Raw genomic sequence first — 23,431 nt, forward strand, 5'->3', positions numbered from 1 at the left:
TACCAACTTGTTAATACGGTTCAATGAACACTATTCTGGTGATGGGCATGCTAAAGCCCTAACTTGAACATTACTCAAGGTATTCATGCAACAAACACATTTTTACCCCCTTCATGTTTTGAAATTAAAAAAAAAAAATTCTCTTTGTCAGATGACCCCAAAGGAAGAGGCAATATATTCTACAAACTGGTGAAATGCAGTGACTAATTGACTAGTTACCAGAATATAACCAAAATTTTGTGAAAGAGTAACTTATTGGAAAATTATATTATCATTAGAAATGGAGGTACACTTTTTAAAAAGACACTTAAGAAATAGTCAATTAGTCAGAAAATATTTAAATTTGACAACATGACATACCTACCATGTCACAGCAGTCCAAATGGCAAATATTTAGTGTCAGCTGTTCTAGAAGCTATCACACAGATACGAAGTCATGTTACACTAGCCATCCCACCAACAGGAGAGTCGGTAAATTGTGTGATCACATCATAAAATGCAAAAGTCTACAGCATCAGATCCACAAAAGTGTATGCATCTGTATGGATTAATCTCAAAAGGTAATTGACACATAGGTAATTGACACAAAGGCAAGATGCAGAAAAATTGATTCACTCTAATTAATTCCAGTATGTAAAGCTCCCCAAATCACAAAATTTTGCCATAGGAAGCACAGGAGATTTATAAAATACGAGCAATATTTCATTTCTGATAGTGGAGGTGGCATAAATACTCATTTTACTGTCATATTATTGATTTTTAAACTTTATAAATATTTCAGATACCCTTTTGTATATCTGATATATATAACATTTTTAAAAGGAAAAAATAGTACGCATAGAGAATCGTGGCAGGAGATGAATGGCAAGACAGCTTGCTATCTATATAAAACATTTTTGTTAGAGAAACAATAGGGAAGGTTAAGTGTCATATTAAACTTCTGCTTGCTCCTCTATTATATTTTCTGTTTCAGATTATTGTTACTTTATTTTGTTCATGGTGGAACAGGTCTCACTGTACAAGAAATGGGTGGCAGCTGTGGCTCAGTGAGTAGGGCGCCGGCCCCATATACCGAGGCTGGTGGGTTCAAACCCAGCCCCGGCTGAACTGCAACCAAAAAATAGCCGGGTGTTGTGATGGGCGCCTGTAGTCCCAGCTGTTCAGGAGGCTGAGGCAGGAGAATCGCGTAAGCCCAAGAGCTGGAGGTTGCTGTGAGTCCTGTGACATCATGGCACTCTACCGAAGGCGGTAAAGTGAGACTCTGTCTCTACAAAAAAAAAAAAGAAAGAAATGGAAGAAACATGCAGAAGTAGAGAGGGTAGTTGCAGTTCTGGACTATGATAAATACAAACCAACACAGAGTGAATGATAGCTCTTCATGGGTTAGTGTCTGTCTGATCTACATGCGAAGCTCCTGCCCGTGGCTTTCCTATAATATCATGATAGCCTTCATAGAGCAAGAGACTCTAGCTCAGTTGACTCTTTGAGACCCTGTCATGCTGCCATGTGTCATATTTTGAAATCTGAATTGCTGAGGCTCGTGCTGTGTTGAAGGTGTGTTAAGGAATAACTATTGCTGGTGTGGCAGGTGGAAAAGCAAAGTCAGTGTGTCAACGGGATGACCAGGCATCTCCTGTGGCTGAAACAATTTTAAATCAAAATACATTACAGTATAACAGATATCACAACATACTCTGTTTTAGGTAAATGATTATATATTCTTTTAAGAGTCTCTGTCATAGTCACCATAAGTAGTTCTCCAGAAAAGTGAAGATCCTTATTTTTGCTTCCAAATTATATTTGCATGTATTTTCTTATTGTAAATCCAATGATGCAATGCCAGAATAATTTAGGAATTGTGATCAATATGAAAGCACTAATAATAACAATAATAATAACTTATTTAGTTTTTTTATATTGAAAGTAGTTTACAGGCACACTTAAAAATAAGCTCAGAATTTACATACAGCTCTAAAATCTGCTTTTTATTTTTTTTACCTTCTCATGTCATTGCTAATTACATCAAAATTTCTTCAACAGCATAGATATATATTTATTTTAATGGCTTATTCATTCATAAGATTTCATAGTAGACAGGATAGATCTACATAGCCTCTTTCATTTGGAATGCATTTATCACCGGGTATCAAGTGATTTAAAAAAATCAGAAAACTAAGCTTGCATGCTACAGAGGCAAGATGAAGAGAGCCAAGGAAAGGACTAAGTACACATCTAAACTTTTGAGAGGAAATCCCAGTGGTGTGTGTATCCCACAACCTCGTATATCCTGGGGCTGACACTGATATCTCGACCACAACTGCCCTCATACAATCCTATACTTTCTGCATTATGATTAACTGAGTTGCCTTGGCCTCACTTGTTCCTTTCTTTTCTTCTAATTGTCATTAGACTGTGTTCTGCCTGGCAGATTACCAGGGAAACCCTGGCATCTGGGAAGTGTAGGTTTAAGCTCCCCAGCCTCCATAACACATATAAACCTACAAGAAGAGGGCCCGCAGTGAGTGGGCCAAGGCACAGTATCTTTCACACCTGCAGAGTACATTCAAATTTATGATTTAATGAACTTATATAATGCTTTACTATTATAAGCACTTTCAATAGCAAAATATATATTTTTTTGATTATTTCTGTCTTAGTATATGCCATGGTAAAATTTCAGAATTAAAGTGCACTTTTTAAAACTACTTGTTATATTGCCTTTCAAATTTATTTTTGTTAATTTTTTTCTTCTCCTTCTTCCTTTCTCCCTTCCTCTCTTTTTTGTTTCTCTCCTTTTTTATTTCCCTCCTTCCTCCCTACTTTCTTTTTCCCACTTCCTTCCTTCCTTTTTCTTCTTCTTTTTTTTTTTATTTATAAACTTTTTTTTTTTTATTGTTGGGGATTCATTGAGGGTACAATAAGCCAGGTTACACTGATTGCAATTGTTAGGTAAAGTCCCTCTTGCAATCCTGTCTTGCCCCCATAAAGTGTGACACACACCAAGGCCCCACCCCCCTCCCTCCTTCCCTCTTTCTGTCCCCCCCATAACCTTAATTGTCATTAATTGTCCTCATATCAAAATTGAGTACATAGGATTCATGCTTCTCCATTCTTGTGATGCTTTCTTTTCAAAAAATCTAATACATAGATGTCCTAAAACTATCTAATGACTTTTATTTCCTTACTCTCTAACAAGCACTGACTATTATTCTTCTTCTAATAAAAATTTTGACAATTTGACACCATGAAAATATCACTTTATTTTAATTAACATTTGTGTTTATTATAAATTTATAAAGATATAAACCTTTCTAAAAGATATTACACACTTTTCTATTATTTAAAGAGTTTTTGAATTAAATATTATGATGATTATAAGGTCATTAACACAACGGTTAATTAGTACAGTGTGCCACAAAGCAATATTGGAGCTGTCTTAGTAGAGAAACACATTACTTGCTGCAGAGGGCTATGCTCTGTGAGGTCTTGTGTCTGCTTTAGTCATTTTTTTGTCCTTGCTATTTGAAAATCTACCTTCCTCTAGCCATGTCTTCTTCTTTCTACCCATTCTCTCCTTTTATTAGTGTTTTCTAATCCATTCTGAGGCTCTCTAAAATGTTAAGTTCATGAGCTTTAGAGTAAGGACTTTTGGGATCTTAATTAACTATGTTGAGCTCATTTTCTGGTTCTTGTTCTGATTATAACATATTTTTTAAAAATAATATTATTTACAAAACAGTAACAAAATGTGGTTAATGTAACTGAAATTCTGAAAAGATTAATCTTCGTTCTTTCTAGTGTTTCCCTTTTTTTGAACATGGTAGGAAAAACTGTTCTGTGTACACCACTAGACACAAAACTGAGACTGGATGGATGATTGTAAAACAAGAAACCAAGCAGCTGGGAGAGCAGTGAAGAGAGCAGTCATCAACCACACTGTAATGTGCTCTTTGGGTTTACTGTTGGCAAAATGTGTGATAGGAGCAAACACAAAGATATAAAATTTAGTGTCCCACCCTCAACAAAGTCTGGAAAAAGGCAGCAGATCTCCAAAATGGCAGGCGTCTCTGTGGAGGATTACCTAACAATGAGCCTCTTGAGTGCTAAACTCACAGAACATAAAGCTTTCTTCACCACATATCGTACATGGGAATAGAAAATTGTCAAAAACATCATCTCTTAATGCCCAGGGTGGTAAAATACTTGACTTCAGTACTTTATTATTTTCAGTTTTTAGATCTCTGAAGAAAACTTCCAAGCCAAAAAGAAATGTGGTTTATCAATAATATGCTTTTCTTCTTAAAGCTAAAGTCTAAATGGTCATCCTAGCACACTTTTCTCAAAGGAATTCATTTGGACACATGTATATTAGAACCTGAGGCCATAGTGGCTTCTGATGCATTTGCCAATAAAACAGTTCTTTCTGCCCAAGATATAGCAGATCATATCGCTGATCTTACTTGCTTTTGATATTACTCTCTGGAAAGTTTATGATGCAAAAAATATTGTTTAAATCAAAATAAGAATGTAGAGAAGAATCTAAATTTAATGTTTCATTTGGGAAGAAATAATTGCAATTCAGGGGATACATGCAGACCAGTTGACCTTTGTTATGTTCAAAGAACAAGAAAGAACATGGTTGGAGGTATCATTTAAAATAAAAAGAAAAGAGAAAGGTTATGTACTGCTCTTTGTAAAGTTCTTTGACACTAGTGAGACTCTGATGTATGAGCAAGGACAGTGGGCAAAATTAGTTGTCCTACAGTTGCAGCATTATCTCACCCGTTTTAGATAAAATTGGTCTCAGGTTACAATAGGCAGTTTCAGCAGCTGGACTCACAAAGAATTACATTTTTAAAGCCGTGTTATGTGTCTTGAGTGCTTTTTTTCTCCTGGCTTCTTGACTCTGTTTTACTCAGATATAACAAGAAAGAACAAGTTCATATGACCAACTTTTAGAGGATCCTTTTTTTTTTTTTTTCTTTTTGCAGCTTTTGGCCAGGGCTGGGCTTGAACCCACCACCTCCAGCATGTGGGGCCCGCACCCTACTCCTTTAGCCACAGGCACCGCCCTAAAGGATAATTCTTTAAGTGAAATGTCATTTTTAACATAATTGACATGTGTAGACATCACCCCCCCCACTTTCTCTTTACTGTGAAACAATGGAAAGAATACAAGTTCATGTGGTGCTTGCTGTCCTATATTCAACTTTCCACTGGGGTGACATCTGGATGTATTACCCTAAGGAGGCTGCTGTTAGGTGACCTGAATTGTATCAGATAAAGCTCTGAGAAGGCAAGAAAGTAAGAAATGATCTTTTTGTTATTTTTTCACAACTCTACCCCTAACCCCCGCCTCTTCCACCTCAGACTTTTTCCTTTCATCAGTAAACCTTAGATAGAGCTCTGTTCATCACCTTGAAAAATAAGAAAATAAAAAATGGAAAAAATGTTGCTAAATTTCTTGTTACTTGTATATTCAAATATATAAACATTGTCAGACAGTGATGCCAACTACTTTCCAGCTTCTCTAACAATTTCCCTATTTCATACATAAGTGAAAAATAGTTATATCCTAGATGAGGAAACAAAAGTTAAATATTACTACTTTCTTGGGAGGGAGGTTTGGAAATATGAACCTATCCTATTTCATTTATGTAGGAAAATTACTTCACTACCCTGTGTCTTATAAATCCAGCAGATCTGTTTTCTGGTACAATAGGTCACAACTGGAAAACAGATGTGATATTTACATGGGTATGCTCTTTAATATTATAAGTAACTAACTGCTTACAACTTTTGCTTTAAAATTTAATCTACAGAGTCTGCTTTTTTACTACATTTTAGGTACGCATAATTGGCTTGTGGCAAAGAATTTCATTTAAGTAGTTTGTAAACAAAAGAATCTTGCTGTTTGAAGACTGTACATTTAAACAGTGATGTTGATACTTCAGCTTTTATCTTTTGACACTGTTGGGTATCTAAGTAAGAATCATAATAGAGAATTTCCTCAGTGCCTCCTCATTAGGAATAATTAGAAATATAATAGCAAATTAGCTTTCTGAAACAGCGTGGATATAAACTCTTTAACTGCTTTTCATAAAGGGTTGAATAATTTTGTTTTCCCTATGGACACAAACACTTATAATTTTCTTTCTCCTTTATACTTTAATTATAAACTACAAAGACAAGTTGAATAATGTGCTAAAACAAGCTAAACAACAGAAAAAGCATTTCAGGAAGATTTAAGAATAACAGCAACTGCTTGCTCAGAACATCTAGAAGATGTACCTTCTCTATTTTATATTAGGTTATTAAAAAGAGGTTTTTCTTAGTTTAGTTATATACATTACTCTGATAATTTTTTAAAAGGAAATGAAGTGGCATCTATGGCTCAAAGGAGTAGGGCACAAGCCCCATATACCAGAGGTGGCGGGTTCAAACCTGACCCCGACCAAAAACTGCAAAAAGAAAAGGAGAATATTTTCATGATTCAGTTATCCCAATGTATTCTTAACAATCTACTGTCAGTTAGTAATTCAGTATGTTAAATGCACAAGAACAATGCTAATACAGATCCCAAGCCTTTGATTTTTAACTACTAATAAAATATGGTTTTTCTTTGAATGTTAAAATTATAAGAAATTGCTACTGAATATTTAAAAATACATAAAATTATTGCTTTTACAATGTAGATGTATGTAATGGGAAATGATTTACTCCTTCAGTTAGAATAAAAATTTACCTAACAAAAACTAAGTAAGCATTTCCGTATGCCAGACAGTACTTTGTAAAATAACATTTATTTTGCCAACAATGCAACTGAGCTACAGAGAATTTACATAATTTACCAAGGTTTAAAATTGAGCAAGGGTTGGGCGGCGCCTGTGGCTCAGTTGGTAGGGAGCCGGCCTCATATACCGAGGGTGACGGGTTCAAACCCGGCCCCGGCCAAACTGCAACCAAAAAATAGCTGGGCGTTGTGGCAGGCGCCTGTAATCCCAGCTACTTGGGAGGCTGAGGCAAGAGAATCGCTTAAGCCCAGGAGTTGGAGGTTGCTGTGAGCTATGTGAGGCCACGGCACTCTACGGAGGGCCATAAAGTGAGACTCTGTCTCTACAAAAAAAAAAAAAATTGAGCAAGGGTTAAATGAAGCTAATATTGAACCTAGGCTGTCCTTGAAGAATGCTATTTTTTTTTAACTTCAAAACTCTGCAAATTTTTGATGTCAGTAGTGATTTACACCTTGGAATAAGAATTTTTCTATCCATTTTCAATTCCCTAAATGTAATCATGGTTCCTGCTGGAAGTTTAGATAAGTAAAGAAGAATTGTAATTATCAATGGAAATGACATCTAAACAGTTTCTAAGTTATACAGTATGAATTATATATATGAGGATTATATATGAGACTAACATGTTTTGACAATGTATTTACATAAAATTACAAAATAAGAATATATAGTGATATCCCCAGTGAACAAAAACAACCTTAAAATGATTTGTCTCCACTTCAGAGCAGCCTGACAATTTCTGCCTTCTTCCTGAAGCCCCTCACTTATCTTTATTTTGATTGCTTAAATCCTTCAGCTTCTTAAGAATAAGAATGAGATTTCTTGTTCCCACCAAATACCATCCATAGGCACATCTGCTATTGTTGACAGACCAATCAGAATAAAATGAAGTAAATAAAATTTTCTTTAAAAGTACATGGTTTCTACAGTAAATTTTCCTGATGAAAGTGGTGATGTACTGCAAACATCATTAATGAATTCAGTGGATATTATCATATCATGTTGTTGTAAAGTCTTAATTGAATTATGTAATTAAATTCATGAAGACACTAAGGCATTGTAAAATACGTCTCCCTTCATGGTGAAATCTAAAGTCCGTAAATGCTAATGCAGACAGAGCAATCATAAATAGCGTATCCTGATCTTGAATTGAAAATGACTTACTTGATATATCCTCAAAATTACTCATTTTATTTTTCTCCATAATGATTTAACTCCATGGCTTTGTTGACTGTAGCTTTAGATGATAGATGATATGTGTATAACTTAGAGTTTTGCTCAAATAATTTTAAAAAGTTCAAGATCAAAGTCTTTTTCTTTTGGATGAAACAAAATGAAAAACAAGGAGTTCTTGTCTAAAGATTTCACTCCTGTGTGTATTTTTTCCTGGAAATAAATATAACAAAGATCAACAGGAAAAATGAGAACAGCCCTTGTTCTGCTGCTCGTGCCATGCAAATGAAAATAAAACGTTTGTGTAGCATGAAATCTAAAGAGAGCACAGAACTTGCTTTGAATGTGAAATCAGATGGCTTTGAAGTAACTGATTCCATGTATGTGTGTCTAAGAGAGAGAGACAGAATATGCAGAAACCTGAGCAAAAGAGACCAGATGCCTCTATAGTTCCAAAATAAAAAAATAGAGGAACTGTTGACAGGAAAAGAAGTTCAGAAAATCTGCAACTCTTCCTTGATATTTCTACTCAGTCATACCAGGACATTTTAGGTCTATAGTGAAACCTGAAATGGACTGTGAGTACCCTATTACTTTTTTTCAAAATCTCAAATTCTGAGACTCTATTTTTCTCTAATAAATCCAAATAAACATTTCTAGATTGGTCTCTGGGATAGGAATTCCAACAGATTTCTGTCCCTGCAGACCACAAGTGACATTTCATGTAATTGCTTTTATTCTTAATTAAGAATGCATTCCACAATCCCATACATAAATAAGGTCAGCCCTCACTGAATGTTTAGGAAGAGCCGAGGAAGTCTATACTGTCTGTTCTTGGATCAAAGTAAAACAAACAAAAAGATGCTCCAAATAAATTCCTTTGTGAAAATAATGATACTATAAAACTATAAAAGAGTAAATGTGTGTCTATTCCTTCTGGACTTTCTGCCAGGCAGCACTATTCTAAGAAATTATATCAGAGGTCCTCAAACTTTTTTTTTTTTTTGGCTGGGGCTGGGTTTGAACCCACCACCTCCAGCATACGGGACCAGCACCCTGACCCTCTGAGCCACAGGCACCTCCTGGTCCTCAAACTTTTTTAAACAGGGGGCCAGTTCACTGTCCCTCAGACCGTTGGAGGGCTGGACTATAGTTAAAAAAAACAAAACAAAACTATGAACAAATTCCTATGCACACTGCTCATATCTTATTTTAAAGTAAAAAAACAAAATGGAAACAAATACAATCACACCGCCTCATGTGGCCCGCAGGCCGTAGTTTGAGGACCCCTGAATAGATTATCTCATTTTATCCTTCTTGTAAAAAAAATTCATGAAAGCATTATACCTACTACTCTTATCCCCGTTAATGAAGTACAAGAGGTTAACAATTCGTCCCATTTTATACTACTATTAGAAGCTAAAGTTAAGATTTAGAGTTAGAATTTCTGACTCCAAAGCACATGTTCTAACCACTATACTAGGAATCAATTTTTTCAACATCTCAAAACACTCCTCAAAGGATTGAAATTACTAATGGTAAGAATTTGATGGATTATTTATTTTACTCATTTTCTATAGAGGGAGATATATCCTAATTCCATAAATGTATTGAATGATTATGTTAGGTCAAATACTCTGCTAGGTGCTAGAATAATTCACTGATAATTAGTGGCCTCTGGTAAGAAAATAACTTAATTAAAATTCTAAGATAACAGAAAAGCATATGTGATCTTTGATATCATAACAGCTATGGTATCTGAGGTCTTTTAGTTTTATTCCTTTAAGGCACATTTTGATAAAGTTATGAAACCATTTGGAATATATTTTCACTACTAATAGCTTGTGGGAGTGATCTTGCTACTACATATTAGTTCTTTATTCCAAGCAATTGAATGATCAGAGTGTGCAATTCTAGTATGGACATTTTTTTTTTTTTTTTTTTTTTTGTAGAGACAGAGTCTCACTTTATGGCCCTCGGTAGAGTACTATGGCATCACACAGCTCACAGCAACCTCCAACTCATGGGCTTAAGCGATTCTCTTGCCTCAGCCTCCCGAGTAGCTGGGACTACAGGCATCTGCCACAACGCCCGGCTATTTTTTTGTTGCAGTTCAGCCGGGGCCGGGCTTGAACCCGCCACCCTCGGTATATGGGGCCGGCGCCTTACCAACTCAGCCACAGGCGCCACCCAGAGTGTGGAATTCTAATAGAAACTATAGTTAATAAGAAACAAGTGAACATTTTCTCCTTTCTTCTCTTTTAATTACCACTCTTTATTATTGTGAACTCTCTATCATCTTTCATGACTAGTTTGTAATAATCCTAAATTCCTGCAGAATTGTCTATACCTTTCTTATTTTAATGGTAGACTTATATGTCTGTTGAGACAAAACCAATAATTCTGTCCTTAGAATTAGAATATATCGGAATCCTAATATATTGCCCCTCCTTTGCCATTACCTTAAGTCTTCATTTAACCATTATCCATAGTGAAACACATATAAGAAAACATTTTACCAAAGACAAATCAATGAAAACAAGAGGTAAGTTCCTAGGGTACATTTCTGGTCCAAACATGATCACCAAACTTCTATATATAGACCAAAACACTTCTAACATTAAAATGGACATAAATATGAGATACGCATATATTTAGAAAAAATTAGTAAAAACAGGTAAGTTATTATTTTTTGTTTGTTTGTTTTTTACCTAGTATTTCTGTTTTGGGTTGTGGGTTGCTAAAATTTGTCTCAGTAGCTCAGGGGAAAGGGCAGGGGCCACCCCTAGAGGGGATGCCATCCCATCAAAAGGCACATTACACTCACACCAGGACCATACCCGCCTGCTGATGGACCTCACCGGCACACGTTTGAGACGTGGAGAGCATTTACTGCAGGCCTGGGGACAGCCTGTGTACTTCACACCAACAGTCTCTCTGATGCTCTGACTTAGAACCAACTCTTTTTTTTTTTTTTCTCATCAATGTTTAATGAAACTATGTTGAATGGAAGGATATAATTTGAACTGTACTTGTATTTGATCATGACATTTCAAAGATTAGTAGGACACACAAAAAAGATTATGTTGTATAGCATGGTTTTCAAAATTTTATTGTGGCAAATTTGGTTGAAAGCTTTCAATCTTGTATATATTAATTTATTGCATAAAATCACTACATGCCAGGAAGCCTGCCCTGGGGACGAACCAGGCGGGACAGAAACAAGGTTGTTCCTGCCTGGAAGGACTCAAATAATTATAAACCAAGACTATGAGACAGAGAGGCATGAGCAGGTGTAACCTTACCTAGTCTACTGAATCTTACTAGTCTGGGGATCAGAAATGGTTTTGATGAGAATGAACATAGATTAGGCTGAAGAGAAAGAAGAAAGCTAATCTTATAGGATCTTGTAAGCCATATAAAATAATTTAGTTTTCATTCAAAATTATATTATGCATTGGGACACAGGCCATGAACATATTTCATTTATAACATAAAAGAAATGCCAAATGATTAAAAAAGAAACAGTTTTTATTTGTGGAAGATTATTTATGAAAGGTTAAACATAGAAAATTAAATCAGAGCAGGATGAGATTGTGGCAAGAATAGTTAGGCAAACCTACTTGATTAGGTACGAGGGGGGATTATTGGGGTGCCACTTATTGAAAGCAGAAGGTGGATATAAGAAATTTTTTCTTTAAGAATTTAATTCACTAATTCACTAGGTCTATTTTGGAAGGGTACAAGCTGGGTAGAAATGGTGACTCCCTGGTTTCTAGTTGACACTACTTGGTATAAATTTTTCTATTCACTGATATAATATATACTAAAGAGTCCGAGTTTAGGCTGGGGTAGCAACTATAACTCAATTTACAGTACTGTGTTGAAGGGAACTTTAAATTACAAGTGTAGATGTTAGTTGTCTGGACAACAAGACCCAGACTCAGAAGAGAGGCATAAGCAGGAAATAGAATACCCAAGTCATCAACATACAGGTTGAATTACCATTTTAGTATATGAAAAAAATAATTAATAGTTTTGAAATGTTATTAAAATATGTAAATTGGTCTTAAAGGGAAGTTTGAGAATGGGGAAAGGTGGAAATAAGGTTGTACTTCCTGGCTGATCCCTTTTATTGGTAAAAAATCAGCATGTTTGGAAAATTCTGGATTATTGCCTTGTTATCATGCTCCTAAATTTTAGGCTGCAGTAAAAATAGAGTATCATGGATTTACTGTCATTGAGATCAGTCAGTACATATAATTCTTATTCTTCTTTTGGAGTTTTATTTATTTATTTTTTTTAATTGAATCATAACTGTATACATTAATATGATCATGGGGCATCATACACTCACTTCATAGACCATTTGACACATTTTTATCACAATGGTTAACATAGCCTTCCGGCGTTATCTCAGTTACTGTGCCAAAACATTTACATTCTACATTTACCAAGTTTCGCAAATACCCCTGTAAGATGCACCACAGGTATGATCCCACCAATCCCCCTCCCTCTACCCATCCCCCCTCCCCTCCCTTTCCCACTTCCCCCTATTGTTAGGTTGTAACTGGGTTATAGCTTTCATGTGAGAGCCCCAAATTAGTTTCATAGTAGGGCTGAGTACATTGGGTACTTTTTCTTCCATTCTTGAGATACTTTACTAAGAAGAATATGTTCCAGCTCCATCCAAGTAAACATGAAAGAGGTAAAGTCTCCATCTTTCTTTAAGGCTGCATAGTATTCCATGGTGAACATATACCACAATTTATTAATCCATTCGTGGATCGATGGGCACTTGGGCTTTTTCCATGACTTAGCAATTATGAATTGGGCTGTAATAAACATTCTGGTACAAATATCTTTGTTATGTTGTGATTTTTGGTCTTCTGGGTATATGCCCAGCAGAGGAATTACAGGATTGAATGGCAGATCTATTTTTAGATCTCTGAGTGTTCTCCATATATCTTTCCAAAAGGAATGTATTAATTTGCATTCCCACCAGCAGTGCAGAAGTGTTCCCTTTTCTCCACATCCACGCCAACGTCTCTGGTCTTGAGATTTTGTGATATAGGCTAGTCTCACTGGAGTTAGATGATATCTCAAAGTAGTTTTGATTTGCATTTCTCTGATGATTAAAGATGATGAGCATTTTTTCATATGTCTGAAGGCCGTGCGCCTGTCTTCTTCAGAGAAGTTTCTCTTCAAATCCCTTGTCCAGCCTGCGATGGGATCCCTTGTTCTTTTCTTGCTGATGCGTTTGAGTTCTCTGTGGATTCTGGTTATTAAACCTTTGTCAGAGATATACCCTGCAAATATCTTCTCCCATTCTGAGGGCTGTTTGTTTGCTTTACTTACAGTGTTCTTAGCTGTGCAGAAGCTTTTTAGTTTGATCAAGTCCCAGTAGTGTATTTTTGAAGCTGCTTCAATTGCCCGGGGGGTTCTCCTCATGAAATACTCACCCAGACCAATTTCTTCAAGGGTTTTCCCTGCCCTCTCCTCTAGTATTTTTATAGTTTCATGTCTTAAGTTTAAATCTTTAATCCAATGAGAGTCTATCTTAGTTAATGGTGAAAGGTGTGGGTCCAATTTCAGTCTTCTGCAGGTTGCCAGCCAATTCACCCAGCACCATTTGTTAAATAGGGAATCTTTTCCCCACTGAATGTTTTTAATTGGCTTGTCAAAAATCAAATAGCGGTAAGTAGCTGGATTCATCTCTTGGTTCTCTATTCTGTTCCAGATATCTACTTCTCTGTTTTTGTGCCAATACCATGCTGTTTTGATCACTATCGATTTGTAGTAAAGTCTGAGGTCTGGTAGTGTGATTCCTCCTGTTTTGTTTTTATTTCTGAGTAATGTCTCGGCTATTCGAGGTTTTTTCTGATTCCATATAAAACAAGGTATTGTTTTTTCAAGATCTTTAAAATATGGCAGTGGAGCTTTAATAGGGAGTGTGTTGAAATTATATATTGCTTTGGGTAGTATGGACATTTTGATAATGTTGATTCTTCCCAGCCATGAGCATGGTATGTTTTTCCATTTGTTAACATTTTCAGCTATTTCTTTTCTTAGAGTTTCATAGTTCTCTTTATAGAGATCTTTCACGTCTTTTGTTAGGTAAATTCCCAAATATTTCATCTTCTTTGGCACTACTGTGAATGGGATAGTGTTCTTAACTGCTTTTTCAACTTGACTGTTGTTGGTGTATATAAAGGCTACCCATTTATGGATGTTGATTTTGTAACCTGAGACGCTGCTGTATTCCTTGATCACTTCTAGGAGTTTTGTAGTAGAGTCCCTAGTGTTTTCCAGATACATAATCATATCATCTGCGAAGAGCGAAAGTTTGATCTCTTCTGACCCTATATGGATACCCTTGATCGCCTATTCTTCCCTAATTGTGGTGGCTAAAACTTCCATTACAATGTTGAAAAGCAATGGAGACAATGGGCAGCCTTGTCTGGTTCCTGATCTGAGTGGAAATGATTCCAATTTAACTCCATTCAATATGATATTGGCTGTGGGTTTGCTGTAGATGGCCTCTATCAGTTTAAGAAAAGTCCCTTCTAGACCAATTTTCTTGAGTGTTCTGATCATGAAGCGATGCTGGATATTATCAAAAGCTTTTTCTGCATCAATTGAGAGAATCATATGGTCTTTGTTTTTTAATTTGTTTATGTGCTGAATTACATTTATAGATTTACGTATATTGAACCAGCCTTGAGACCCTGGGATAAAACCAACTTGGTCATGATGTATAATTTGTTTGATGTGTTGCTGGATTCTGTTTGTTAGGATCTTGTTGAATATTTTTGCATCTATATTCATTAGTGATATTGGTCTATAATTTTCTTTTCTTGTTGGGTCTTTTCCTGGTTTGGGGATCAGGGTGATGTTTGCTTCATAGAACGTGTTAGGTAGTCTTCCTTCTTTTTCTACATTTTGGAACAGGTTGAGTAATAGAGGTACTAATTCCTCTTTAAAGGTTTGGTAGAATTCTGACGTGAAACCATCTGGTCCCGGGCTTTTCTTTAGGGAGATTTTGTATAGTTGATGCTATTTCTGAACTTGATATGGGTCTGTTCAACATTTCCACTTGATTCTGGTTAAGTCTTGGAAGGTGGCGTGCTTCCAAGTATCGGTCTATTTCCTTCAGATTTTCATATTTCTGAGAATAAAGTTTCTTGTAATATTCATTAAGGATTTTTTGGATTTCTGAGGAATCTCTTGTTATTTCATCTTTGTTGTTTCTGATTGATGAGATTAGAGATTTTACTTTTTTTTCTGATTAGGTTGGCCAGAGGTTTATCTATTTTATTGACCTTTTCAAAAAAACAGCTTTTTGATTTATTGATCTGTTGTATTATTCTTTTGTTTTCAATTTCATTTAATTCTGCTCTAATTTTGGTTATTTCTTTTCTTCTACTGGGTTTGGGGTTGGAATATTCTTCCTTTTCCAGTTGCTTGAGATGTCCCATTAAGTTGTTAACTTCCTCTCTTTCCGTTCTCTTGAGGAAGGCTTGCAGTGCTATAAATTTCCCTTTTAGAACTGCCTTTGCGGTGTCACAGAGGTTCTGATAATTTGTGTCTTCATTGTCGTTTTGTTCCAAAATATTGGCGATTTCTTTCTTAATCTCATCTCTGACCCAGCTATCATTCAGCATAAGGTTATTTAACTTCCATGTTTTTGTATGAGTATGCAGATTCCTGTTGTTACTCAATTCAAGTTTTATTCCATGATGGTCTGAGAAGATGCAAGGAATAATTTCTATTCCTTTAAATTTACTGAGGTTAGACTTGTGACCTAAAATGTGGTCAATTTTGGAGTAAGTTTCGTGGGCTGACGAGAAGTATGTGTATTCAGTTTTGTTGGGATGAAATGTTCTGTAGATGTCTGCTAAATCTAAATATTGGATGGTTAGGTTTAAATCTAAGATTTCTTTGCTCAGCTTCTTATTGGAGGATCGATCCAACACTGCCAAAGGAGTGTTGAAATCTCCGACGATTATAGAGCTGGGGGAAATCAAGTTACTCATGTCTGTTAGAGTTTCTCTTATAAATTGAGGTGTATTCTGGTTGGGTGCATAGATATTAATAATTGAGATCTCATCATATTGAGTATTACCCTTAACAAATATGAAGTGACCATTCTTGTCCTTCCTTACTTTTGATGGTTTAAAGCCTACTGTATCTGCAAATAAAATTGCAACACCTGCTTTTTTCTGATTACCATTTGCCTGAAATATGGATGACCATCCTTTCACCCCGAGTCTGTATTTATCTTTCAAGTTAAGATGTGACTCTTGTATGCAACAAATATCTGGCCTGAGTTTTTGTATCCAGTCAGCTAACCTATGCCTCTTTAGAGGACAGTTTAAGCCATTCACATTGATGGAGAGTATTGATAAGTCTGGTGGGATTTTGGGTATCGAGTTTTTCAAAGGTCCAGTGGACATTTTTAATCCTTTCGCCAGTGTGGAAGTTGGAGTTTGATCCGAAGTTTCTGAGTGAGTTTACTTTTGTGGTATAGGATTGGGTTGGTTATTGTGGAGGATAGGTCTGAGAATATCCTGAAGAGCTGGTTTATTTATGGCAAATTTTTTCAACATACGAATGTCATTGAAGTATTTAATTTCTCCATCATAGATGAAACTCAGTTTAGCTGGATGCAAGATCCTGGGTTGAAAGTTATTTTGCTTTAGGAGATTAAAAGTTGATGACCACTGTCTTCTGGCTTGAAAAGTTTCAGCAGAGAGATCTGCAGTTATTCTAATATTCTTACCTTTGTACGTTATAGTTTTCTTTCACCGGGCTGCTTTGAGAATCTTCTCTTTCATGTTAACTTTAGTGAAGCTAATTATGATATGTCTGGGGGATGACTTATTGGGGTTGAATCGTGCTGGGGTTCTGAAGCTGTCTGCTATCTGAATTTCAGATTCTCTAGGCATGTCTGGAAAATTTTCTTTCATAATTTCATGCAGAAGGGCCTCTGTGCCCTTCGAGGTCACTTCATCATTCTCAGAAATCCCAATAATTCGTATATTGCTTTTTTTCGAATTATCTGAGAGTTCTCTGAGTGAGTGATCCGTTTTTGCTCTCCATTTCTCTTCCTCTTTGAGAGATTGGGAGCGTTCGAAGACTTTATCTTCAATGTCAGAAATCCTTTCTTCTGCTTGCTCCATTCTGTTGCTGAGGGATTCTACGTATTTTTCATATCTTTGAGGCTGTAAATTCTTGCTTCAGTGTGTCTAAGTCTTTGGTGGTTTTGTCTTTAAATTCGTTAAATTCTTGAGACAACTTTTGAATTTCTCCTCGAATTCCTAATTCCATTTTATTAATCTTGTCTGCAATCCAAATTCTGAATTCAATTTCTGACATCCCAGCCAGTTGTTTATGAATGGGATCTTCAATCACATCTGCCGTATCTTTTCTTGGGGGGGGGGTGATCTATTCTGGTTATTCATGTTACCAGAGTTTTTCCGCTGATTCCACCCCATGGTTATTTTACTCCCTTTGATTTTTCCCCTGGTGCTTTATCAAGGGCCCGTACAGTGTTGTGGCCTGAGGAACTGAGGCCCTGTCTTGTGTGGTGGGATGAAGTGGTTCTGTCTTGTTTTTAGCTGGTTTCTGTTTGATCCTATTGCAACTTCTACTCTGGCTTGAAGTCTCGGCTGTGTTTAAAAATCAGCAATTAAGTCACCCCACCTGCCCACCTCTGGCACCAGTTGGAAAAGGAGAATCAAACCTTCCTACAACTGCACACCCAGAGCACCGCCTGAAAAGTCCTCAATCTATTAGCCCAGTTCAAAAGGTCCAAATCAACTGTCTCAATTGGCACCTGTCTCGGGTGGGAGAGTTCAAGAGGTCTCTGGGAACTGGATCACAGGGGCCTGGTGACTCCTCTGACACGGCTCACCCCGTTGCAGCGTGGAGTCAGGATGAGCCACCCAGCAAACAGAGCAGTCTGGGAAGTTTGACGTCTCCTTCCCCACTTTGCCCCTCCGTCGGACCCAGTCACTGGTATCTCTGCAGATGGCTAACCCAGTTGCCTGCAGTGAACAGACACTCCAGGGGTTTGCACCTGCCTGAATCGCAAGGAAGTCTGCCAGGCCCCCGCAGTCTGCCGCTATCTAGCAGGAGGAGATGGGGCCTGACATCTTTGAGTGCTTGATGCAGGTGATGGGAAGGAGGTGTTCACTCAGGCTTAGCCCCGTCCCTGATTGATGCTGCTAACAGAACAGAACAGAACAGAACAGACAACTTTGCGGGGTTCTGTCTCTGTTCCTGCCGAAATCGCCTACAGAAGAAGGGCTGTTCTGAGTTCAAACGTCTTTGCTGCTGGAGGTTTGTGTCCTCTTTGCTGCTGGAGTTTTGCGTCCGATCACCTCTCTGGGTTGGCCGCCCTGGAAGCTTCCCGGGTTTGTGAGCAGTGTCAGGAAATCCTCTGCTCACCGGTGGCCTCCTCTGGTTGCCCAGGGAGACAGGGGTGTGGCCTGAGAATATCCAGAAGTGAGCCGTTCTGCCGTTAAAGAAAAAACGGCTGTTCTGCCTCCAGGGAACTGCCGCTGTGGTGTGGGCACTCAGCCAGACCCTTTTCTCCTCTGTCTCGTGCCCCAGAGTCAGCACTGAGCGGCCTCAGTTTATGCTGGGTCCACACCCCTCAAGAGATCCCCAAAGAATCCGAACTCTTGCGGGACAGGCCCCCAGACCCCGAGTGGGAGTGGGGGGGAAGCTAGAGTTTCATTCAGTTTTATGCCCAGCCGTATTGTTGCCCGGGGAGGGCTGCTGCACCGCACCACAGGGAAGTGCCGCCAAGGCTTGATTCCCCCTCAGCAGAGTGCCCTCTCCTCGCTCACGTGTCTCAGAGTGGGCGCTGACCTGACGCAGCTTGGGCACTATGCACTCCCCTCGAGAAATCACCCAAGGATCCGAACTCCTGGGGGACAGGCCTCCAGACCCCGAGTGAGAGTGGGGGGGAGTGCTGGGCACTCAGCGGGAAAGCTAGAGTTTTATTCAGTTTTATGCCTGGCAGGAGAACGCCATGGCACCCCAGTAGGGGAGGTAGGTCCAGTTTTTCTCTTTTGGAGTTTTAAATTCAACTTGTTAACATATGATTATTTAAAAATCCATGGCTTATTGTTAGCTTGATGACAAGTTGGCAGAAATAAGCCACATTGAGCCTTCAGGGACTGGTATTCATACCCTGTACTTTATAGCAAATTGGATATAGGGAATGGGTGGGGGATTAAGAGGTTAGAAATTTTACGCATGAAAAACAATGAATTTTTATTTAAGCAGGACAGTCAAGGGTGAAATTAAATAGATTAAGGAAGTCCGTTTCAGAGATACAGGTGTCAGCAGCTAACCTGACTTCCTGTGCAGATAGGTTATCCACAGATCATGGAGAAATGCTCACCATCCCCCAAATTGTTTTCCAGTCTTCCCTTTCATCTCCATTTGTATATTTTGCATGCATAATTTACCGTTGGCTATGCCATCCAAATTCACTTTATTTTCAAGACAATTCTGCATATACTTTTTATTAAAAATGTTTTGGTGAATTTTAAAGCTAATTAATTATACTTTCATGAAAGCATCATTTCAAAATAAACACTTTGTATGAGCAATGTTATTAATAGATTATTTTTATATATCTGACTCACCTCTATTAGTTTTGTGAGTCTCAAAAACATTTAAAAAAATTCTTGTATTGATCTGGAAGTATGTGTTGTACAAGAAAATATCTCATGAGGGGGTTTGGAATATAAGCTTTGGAGACTAAAGCTTACAGGGAGTAATATAAAGGGTTTTGACTGGGAGGAAATGGAGCTGAGCTTCTTCTCCTGGTTTGGTAAGAAGATAGTAGGTAACCTCTCTCCTGATGGTAAGAAGATAGTAAGAATGGACTTCTGAGCAGCTCTCATGAAGGGTATTTGATGGGAGATTTAGCTTGGCTAATTGCAATTCAGAATAATTCAACAAACATTCTTTCATGACCAGTTCTTGTCAGGTTCTGAAGTTACCAAAATGAATATGATGCGGTCTTAGTCTGAAGAAACTCTTAGGAAAGCAAAAGACACAGTGTTTTCCTGGTGGAGCAGTTAATCCAATAGAACACAGTGTATGTGGCAGAAATGCAGAGAAGAGGCATTTAAATCTAGGGAAGGTATTTTAGAAGAGGCGATGCCTTGGAAGATTCTTGAAAGAGGAATAAAACTAGACAGGGAACAGGAATAAAAAATGCACGTTAGCAATTGGTGCCACAAATGTAAATTTCATTTTTGTATGACTAGAGAATTAACTGTGAAAATGGGAAAGGTAGAGGGGTTAGACAGGGCTGGGATATGAAGAGTATTATTTCATTGAACTGCATAGATTAATTCTACCCTTAAAGTTAACCAACTGGTAAAATTATTTAAAATATTTGTACTTAACTTCTCCCTTCTTTTCTTTCCTTTTATTCTGCCTGCCCATAAAGTTATTGATTAAATATATATTCTTCTACACGCCCTTAATCTAGTCTTTGTAGGTATCATGGTCCTAAGGAAGGCAGCAGCATACAGTGGTACATTGTGTTTGAATCTGTAGGGAATAATCTTGAAAAGTAACTGCTCTCAAAAAAATGAACAATAGTGATATTTGGTAATCCAAGAATTTGTTTCTTGGTCAGGTTTCTTTTTTTATTTTTTTCTTAACAGATCTTCTTCTCCCATCTCACTATTCCATTCCCACTCCTCAGGTATTATCTCTCTTTTTTTTTTTTTTTCCTTAGTCAATTATATAGTTAGTAAATTTATTCAGAACTGACTCCACTGTACCATATTGTCTTATACCTGAGTGATTGCCTCTATATCTTTGTTTTTCTGATCTCTACTCCTCCCAACCAGAATCCTTGAGGAAAGGAACTGTTTACTATTTTTTTATTCACATGTTTAGAATATAGTGACTAATATATACACCTGACTGAATGAGTTAATGAGTGTTGAAGATGTAAAGGGAGCACTAGAAAAACACAAAATTATGAGAATGTATGTGTAAAAGAAATTCTGACTAGGAAATGGGTCAAAATGTCATGATATATGTGAAATATCTAATTCTACAAAGAAAAGTAGAGATTTTCTAGGTAGGAATAAGGTTAAAAATAATCTAAGTAAAAACAAACTTTCCAGAAGTGAAAGATACATCCTATTAAAAGTAAGTGGCTTAATGTGATTGAGGGCAAGTCACTTATTTCTAAATGAAGAATGCTCAGGCCATGTGAAAACTTTGAATGGTATCCTGTTTTTCCAACCTCTAATCCAAAGGAAAACATGTGAAGGTTTTGTGCAAAGAAATTCCATTATTTTTTATTTGATTTGGGTACATGAAAATAATTCTAGTGAAAGGAATGGATGAATAGCGTGAAAATAAGGCTTCTGGGAGACGGGTGAGGACACCATTGAGAGAATAGAGATGGCCTGTGTCTGGGGATATGGGAAGGGGAGGAAGAAGTGTATGAGGATGAGCTATGGTATATGTGAAAAGGTGAATGCTTTGAATTCCTTGAATATTAACAGGACTGAAGAAAAAAGTGTGGCTCTCTCAGCTTCCTTTCTTCACATAAGAAAGTGCACACCTTGGAATACAGAGCAGTGCTTACCAAAAGCCTTGATATTCATGGCCACTTGCACAATAAATGACATAATTTTTATAAATAAATAAACCTTGAAATCTTCTGCCAGTCAACAAGCATATTTGGATGTCTTTAAGCAAAATTCATTTGCACACTGTACAGGAGCATGCTGTGGATTCATAACTGCATAGCACAGCCCTGTCAGCCTCACTGCATACCTCCTCGGAGAATACTTAATGTCTCAGAAATGTACACTTGACATCTTGCCTGCTCAGTTTTTACATTTTAATTGTTACAGATATTATAGCTCATGATGCTATTTTTATGTTCATTACCATCTGATACTTATGGGGTATTAGCAGTGTTTGGAATAACGAATTAATCATCACTATTTACTGACAGGAATTACATTCTTAAAGTGTCTTCAACATAACAACAGTAGACTGTTTATAAATAATTTGCCTTTACCTTTTCATAAGAAACATGTCAATATACTTCAGGTTGTTTTCAGGTCTATCTAAAGTAGCTTAAAAATGCTAATGATTTATTATTAAGTTAATATACTAATATTATATTGCAATTATATAATCTGATATAATGTTTTATATATTCATTCCCCTTCAGAAGATCATTAGGTGATGCATGTGTTATTGTATAATATTTTTATATCTTTAAATCTCTCACTAAATATATACATATATTCTTTCTTCCTTCCTTTCTTCCATTTCTCTTATCTGCTTCCATTGGTGACTGTATACTTTTGACTCCAGACGGGCAATATGAGGGTAAGACGACAAAAATAAAAATCCCAAACAACCTCATGAGCATTGCTTGTCTGTCTTTGTTTTATTCTCTTTAGAGCATTGTTAAAATTGTATTCACTCTCTTTAATTAGACCCTTTATCACAATTAAAGTCCAATTATGTTTGTTTCTGTTGTGAAGCTTTAATTACAATTTATCCTTGTTAATCATCTCTTCATGTTATTTCTTTGGGTTAAATTTCCATCCCATTATCTCTGTGCTGAAGGACTTCTGCTCTCCAGTGGTCTCTGCTGGTGTTTTCTCAGTAAGATTTGAATAGTTTTGTGGCATACATTGTGATCGTATTGTAATACGGTAATATGTAGTTCTTCTAAAATAGTCTTAAAGTAAACAATGGTAACAGTAATGACATAATAATTTGGTTGCATTTTTAAAAATCTCAATATAAATCTCAATGTATTCGATCTCATGATGAGTGCCCCTGCAATGGTTAATTCTTACCTTTTGTTGTTTTTTCTCTTTAGATTGCAAACTAGCTAGGGGAGGACCGCCAGCTACCATAGTTGCTATTGATGAAGAGAGTCGGAATGGTGAGTGAGTTTCATATTTTACAAATGTCTTATCTAAGTGAGTTTCTTCAAATCCAGTCCTCAACCTGCTATGAGTAGAGGTAGGAAGTGAAAGTGTCAACCCGGGTCTGTAGACAGTTCCCCTCTAATCCCCTCCCATGTGGGTTTACATTATGTCTTTCCTTGGAAACACTTTACTTGAATTACATTATAAGAGCCTCTTTCAATGAATATAAATATTTAGTGTGATTGAGAAGGAGTTTTGATTCAGAGTCAGTCCAAGAATACATCCAGATATAGACCGGAACTTTTCTTTATCAATAGGCAAAGTTGACATTCACACGTATATAGTCATCTAGATGGAACATATATTTCTTCAAAGAAGTAGACTGTAAGTTAAGCCTGGTCAGGATCAATATCCCTGGCTGATTAGACACGGCGATTATGAATGAGCAACAGGAAAACTGAATGTGCTGAGTAAGCAAGAACGTGAAGAAGATGGAGAGCAGAGGAAGGAGTC

At 37.0% G+C, this 23,431-nt stretch overlaps 1 protein-coding gene across 1 annotated transcript in view; it reads left to right on the plus strand.

The window, feature by feature from the left end:
- LOC128581091 (protocadherin-15-like) overlaps nt 1–23,431 on the plus strand; it is a 724,065-nt gene that overhangs the window by 125,160 nt on the left and 575,474 nt on the right. The window contains exon 4 of the mRNA XM_053583500.1: nt 22,867–22,932. Coding sequence (XP_053439475.1) covers nt 22,867–22,932 — 66 coding nt within the window. The remainder of the gene's footprint in view (nt 1–22,866; nt 22,933–23,431) is intronic.

The sequence above is a fragment of the Nycticebus coucang genome, chromosome 3 (assembly GCF_027406575.1).
Source record: "Nycticebus coucang isolate mNycCou1 chromosome 3, mNycCou1.pri, whole genome shotgun sequence".
In the NCBI taxonomy this organism is placed as follows: Eukaryota; Metazoa; Chordata; class Mammalia; order Primates; family Lorisidae; genus Nycticebus; species Nycticebus coucang.